The 5,382-nt window shown below is 58.7% G+C and overlaps 1 protein-coding gene across 1 annotated transcript; it reads left to right on the plus strand.

Moving 5' to 3' along the window:
* Positions 1-590: 590 nt before the first annotated feature.
* LOC119711967 (green-sensitive opsin) lies at positions 591-4,759 on the plus strand. Its single transcript, XM_038162739.1, has 5 exons — positions 591-1,154; positions 2,796-2,964; positions 3,238-3,403; positions 3,509-3,748; positions 3,904-4,759. Exons 1-5 carry the CDS (start codon positions 794-796, stop codon positions 4,033-4,035), a joined length of 1,068 nt encoding a protein of 355 aa, XP_038018667.1. The 5' UTR covers positions 591-793; the 3' UTR covers positions 4,036-4,759.
* Positions 4,760-5,382: the final 623 nt, after the last annotated feature.

Consider the following 5,382-nt stretch of genomic DNA (forward strand, 5'->3'; position numbering starts at 1 on the left):
TACCTTTGCCCAGCTCCAGGCCCTTGGCCGTGCCAGCAGAGCCTGGATTTGGGATGCAGACCCCAGCAGTCCCCACACTGAGCCAGGCACCTGAAACAGAACCCAGCCAAGAGCTCAGACCCACATAGCTCGGTCCAGTCTTCCCCCAGTGACCTCCCCAAGGTCAGTGGGGCAGAGCTGGCCACTCCCCAGTCTGCAAGTGGCCTCACAGGGCCCTTCAGCTGCCCAGGGACACCCCAAACCTGTGACACACTGTGGACCCCAGAACAGCCCATTTTCACATCGGCCTTTCCCAAACTCCCCACTGCTCCTCCCACCTTCGCCCCTCTTCCCAAGCGCTCCCCACCCCATCCCTTCCTGCCCCCAACACCTTAAACAACATTAAACACTTAATGGCAATTAATACGCCTTAATGCAGGTTTTGGGGCCAACTGGCTGCTTAGAGGGTGCTTAAACCATCAACCCCTCTCAATCCCGTTGCCCTTGTCACACAAAGTTAGCCGAGCCCCTCGTCAGCCTCCCCCCTCCCTCGAGGAGGCCGGAGGGTATAAAACCACCCCGGGCGCGGCACCGCCAGCCCCTGGCGCGGCGCAGGGCAGGGCACCACCTCCATCCCCTCAACCTCTGCTGCTCCTTGTAATTCATTCGTTTCTTGGGTTGGAGGGGAACCCTCTCACTGCGCACTTTCCGCCTTGGGACGGGGTTGGGGCTTCCCTTTTTTATTAATCAGGGTCGGAACGCAGTCCGTTGCAGAAAACCCCTCCGGCAGAGCAGCTCCCGTAGCGAGGGCAGGATGAACGGGACGGAGGGGATCAATTTTTACGTGCCTATGTCCAACAAGACGGGGGTGGTGCGGAGCCCCTTCGAGTACCCGCAGTACTACCTGGCCGAGCCCTGGAAATACCGCCTCGTGTGCTGCTACATCTTCTTCCTCATCTCCACCGGCTTCCCCATCAACTTCCTCACCCTCCTGGTCACCTTCAAGCACAAGAAGCTCCGGCAGCCCCTCAACTACATCCTGGTCAACCTGGCGGTGGCTGACCTGTGCATGGCCTGCTTCGGTTTCACCGTCACCTTCTACACCGCCTGGAACGGCTACTTCGTGTTCGGCCCCATCGGCTGCGCCGTGGAGGGATTCTTTGCCACGCTGGGAGGTAAGGGATGGGAATGGAGGCTTGGGGCTTCCTTCTCCAGGGCTTTGGGAATCTGGTTCCGTCCCTTCGTGGCACTGTTGGGATGTGCAGCCTCGTTCCCCCTCGTGTGGGGCTCGCCCTGCGCTTAAAATGAGGGAGGAAAGGAGATTTCTGCGTGTTCGACCTTGAGAGCAAGGAGCCTCCATGGCATGGTGGCAGGGGAAGGAAGCCTGGGAAGGGATCCTTGTTTGCAGGATCCAGCCTGGGCTCACCTGGCCCTGCTGGTCACTGGGGGTGTCGCGCCAAGGTGGTCACCAGAGACCTGCCTGGCATGACCACAGCGTGTTCCCAAATCAAGGCCAAGCCGCTTGGACCAAGAAGGGCTTGGACTTGATCACCTTAGAGGTTTTTTCCCAACCTTCACGATCCCATGATTATTCCTCTGCCCAAAGGCTTCCCTTTTTTGTGGAAATTGAGGGTTTAGAAGGGGAAGAGAAATCCCTCAGGAAGGGAACCCCATGGAAGAGCTAGAGGCGTGGAGAGATGAGAGGGCTCAGAGCTTGTCCAGGGGAAAAAGGAAGGTGAGGAGGATCCAGGGTGGTCCTCAGGTTCCACAGGGAGGGCTCAGCTCTGTCCCAGCTGCACCAGATTTGGGTGCCCTTGGGATTTTCCTTGAGGCATTTCTCAGGGACACACACGAGTGCTGCCAACACTTGGCCCTGCAGAAAAACAGGGAGAATTCACTCAGCAGCCAGAGCCCACGCAGCCAGCCCTGCCCACGCCACACCTCGTGATGGATCTGACAGCCACCAGTCCTTGTTGGAGAGACCCAGAGCCACCACAGGGACTTTACTTTCCTTCTCCTAAACGGTGCCATTTCCCACAATGACGCTGCTCTGGAAATACACATTTTAAAAATACGGATATTCTGCCAAAGGCACGGCTGAATATCCTGATCCAAGCCGAGGAGCTAGGAAAGTCTTAGTTTAGGGGTCTGAAGATCCCAAAGTCTGCTCCATCCCTGCTCAGTGAGCCTTGGGCAGCGTTATTTTGCCTTTCCAAGGTTTGTACCGCTCAGAGGAGGAGGAGGAGGAGGCTCCTGTTCCCAGGGAAGGAAGTTGGCTGGGAAGCAGCGGCTGTGCCATCAGCAGGTCCCCAGCGAATCCCGGCACAGGGTGTCGTTATCAGCAGCTTATCACAGCTGGGGGCATTAGCAGGCTTACAGCACTGACTAAACGCTCCCAAATCCCCTGAAGTTTAATTATCCCTCATAAATACATGTGCACGTTTCCCACCCACGCTGTCCCCCCCTCCCCACGCCTCCCCCGATCCAGCGCCAGCAGAAGGCTCGTGAAATGCACATTTAAGGGAATCAACAGGTTCGGAGGCATCTGGCAGCATTGCCAGGAACTGTGCTTCCCCAAGCCCAGGTGGGATTCACTCCCTTGATTGTTAATTTATTAAAACCCCTCCGCCCCCAGCATCCCCTCAGCTCCCAGAGCTTCTGCTCGTTACGGGTGGAGGATTCCCAGATTTCTAGCGGGATGCTGCTTATCCCACGCTGATCCCCAGCTCACTGTGCTCTCCTCTGGAAGCGCCAAGGGAAGGTGGAGCCCAGAGGGGCCCTGACCACTCCGTGGGCTCTCCCTCTCCTCCCCACAGGCCAGGTCGCCCTGTGGTCCCTGGTAGTCCTGGCCATTGAGCGCTACATTGTCATCTGCAAGCCCATGGGCAACTTCCGCTTCTCCGCCAGCCACGCCATGATGGGCATCGCTTTCACCTGGGTCATGGCCATCTCCTGCGCCGCCCCGCCGCTCTTCGGCTGGTCCAGGTGAGCCCAAGGAACCTCGGCAGCTCCCGCATCCCTCCATCCCTGCAGGGAGAGCAGGTGGCTCCCGGCAGGGAAGTGCTTGGCCTCAGAGGAGGGAAATGAATGTCCCGTTCCCATGGGAGGGAGGGAGCGTCACAGCAAGCTGACACCGCATCCTTGAGTGCACCCCAACCATGTGTACCACCCTTCCGGCATCCCCCATCCTCAGGGAATTCCATCCCTGTTGCCCCTAGGGAGGGTCCCGGAGCAGATTCCAACCTTTCTCCCTGCCAGGTACATCCCGGAGGGGATGCAGTGCTCCTGCGGGCCCGACTACTACACCCACAACCCCGACTTCCACAACGAGTCCTACGTGCTCTACATGTTCGTCATCCACTTCATCATCCCCGTCGTCATCATCTTCTTCTCCTACGGGCGCCTCGTTTGCAAAGTCCGCGAGGTAGCGGCCGGAGGGGACTGACGGGGACAGGGGGGTGGCTCGGGCAAGACGGGGGACGTGGGTTGGGGGTGCAGAGCTGCCCCTCACCCCGCTCTGTGCGCACAGGCAGCTGCCCAGCAGCAGGAATCGGCCACGACCCAGAAGGCGGAGAAGGAGGTGACGCGGATGGTGATCCTCATGGTGCTGGGCTTCATGCTGGCCTGGACGCCCTACGCCGTGGTGGCGTTCTGGATCTTCACCAACAAGGGCGCCGACTTCACGGCCACGCTGATGGCAGTGCCTGCCTTCTTCTCCAAGAGCTCCTCCCTCTACAACCCCATCATCTACGTGCTCATGAACAAACAGGTGAGACGCCCCGGGGGCTGGGCAGCGCAGCTGGGGGCTCCACGGGCACGTTGCTCCTTCCCAGGAGGATCTCAGTCCATCCAGAGACTCCTGGTGCTGTAGCACGTCCCTGCTGGCCGCCGGTGCCACCTTTGTCATTTCTCTCCCCTCCCCAGTTCCGTAACTGCATGATCACCACAATCTGCTGCGGCAAGAACCCCTTTGGGGATGAAGAAACCTCCTCCACCGTATCCCAGAGCAAGACCGAGGTCTCCTCCGTCTCCTCCAGCCAAGTATCACCTGCATAGAGCATGGACAGTTTGAACTGGGGCGACCTGCCGAGCTCGGGGACCCAGACAGACGCCCCACAGTCCCTCCCTCGTGCCCCGGCCCCCTCCCCTGCAGGGGAATTTAGCTGTGCCCGTCCTGCCGTAGCTGTGCAGACCCCACCCCACACATCCCCGGGGACCCACACGTGGCACTCTGAGCTCTGCCACTCCGAGCCCGGGGAGCTGTGGCCCAGCTCCCAGGAGCACGTCACCTCCGGGGGACTGTCCCTACCTGTCCCCATCGAGTTCGAACAGCAGCGGTTGGTGGGGACCCCAAACCTTTTCCTGCCTGAATCCCGCTCCCCGCCAGCATCGCCCTTCCCTGGGCTCCCGGGAGCACCACGGGAGCACCCAGGCCTCATTTGCAAAAATCTAAATATTGTGGCAAAGCCCCAGGAGCAGGGCCCCGTGGCTGGGGTGGCCCCACCTGCCCCTCGCCAGGGCCTGAGCCCGGGGCTCTCTGGAGCCACGCTCCCGCCGGGATTCCCAGCAGGGATCGATTCCTGCAGCCTCTGTAAATCAATATAACAAACGGAGCCACGAGCGGGCTCTGCTTCCAGCCCAGCTCCCTCTATCCCCAAGACAACACTGTAGATACATTTTTTTGTCTTGGAACCTGTAAATATTTGCTCACGCCCTTTGAAATCTCTATCCCTCTCAGCCCTTTGCTTTCTCCTCCTCTTCCCCACTCCGAAGCAGAGAAATTCCGGCTGGACAGGCACGGCCAACCTTGGAGGGTGGGGCCAGGACCCGAGCTCTTTCCTGTACATATTTTATAAATAAATAATCTCATGGCAGCACAAGGACGTCTGCAGTCAAGGAGTAGGGGTTTAAAAAAAATAAGAAATAAACAGAAGCAGCACAGAGAAAAACACAGATGCTCAGTCCTTGTCCTTTCTCTTGGGCCATGGGGACAAGATGCTGGTGGTCAGCTGGGGGAACACGATGCTGCTCTTGGAGACACAAAAAGCCATGGGAAGGGGGATCTGTGGGTGACACCATCCCCACAAGGTGACAGCCACGTTAGCTGGAGCACCAAAGGCGTTCAGAGGCAAAAAGGGACACACAGGGCACGGCCCTCACTGCCCAGCCAGTTTTTACACTTTAAATATTTAAGATTTCCCCATGTAGCCTTAAATAAAGCTTCAGCTGAGAGCTTCTCACAGAGTTCAAGTTGCCCTTCCTGTGGGGCCCTTCCAGGCAGCATTGTGACAGAATTGGCAGAATCAAGGAAAAATTGCTCCCTGTGTCAGTGAATTCATTCAGGAGAGGCTGGGGAGCGATCCCGGTGCCAGAACCTCGCCCTCCTCCCCTCCCTGCCCAGCT

Source organism: Motacilla alba, chromosome 26, assembly GCF_015832195.1.
Source record: "Motacilla alba alba isolate MOTALB_02 chromosome 26, Motacilla_alba_V1.0_pri, whole genome shotgun sequence".
Classification (NCBI taxonomy): Eukaryota; Metazoa; Chordata; class Aves; order Passeriformes; family Motacillidae; genus Motacilla; species Motacilla alba.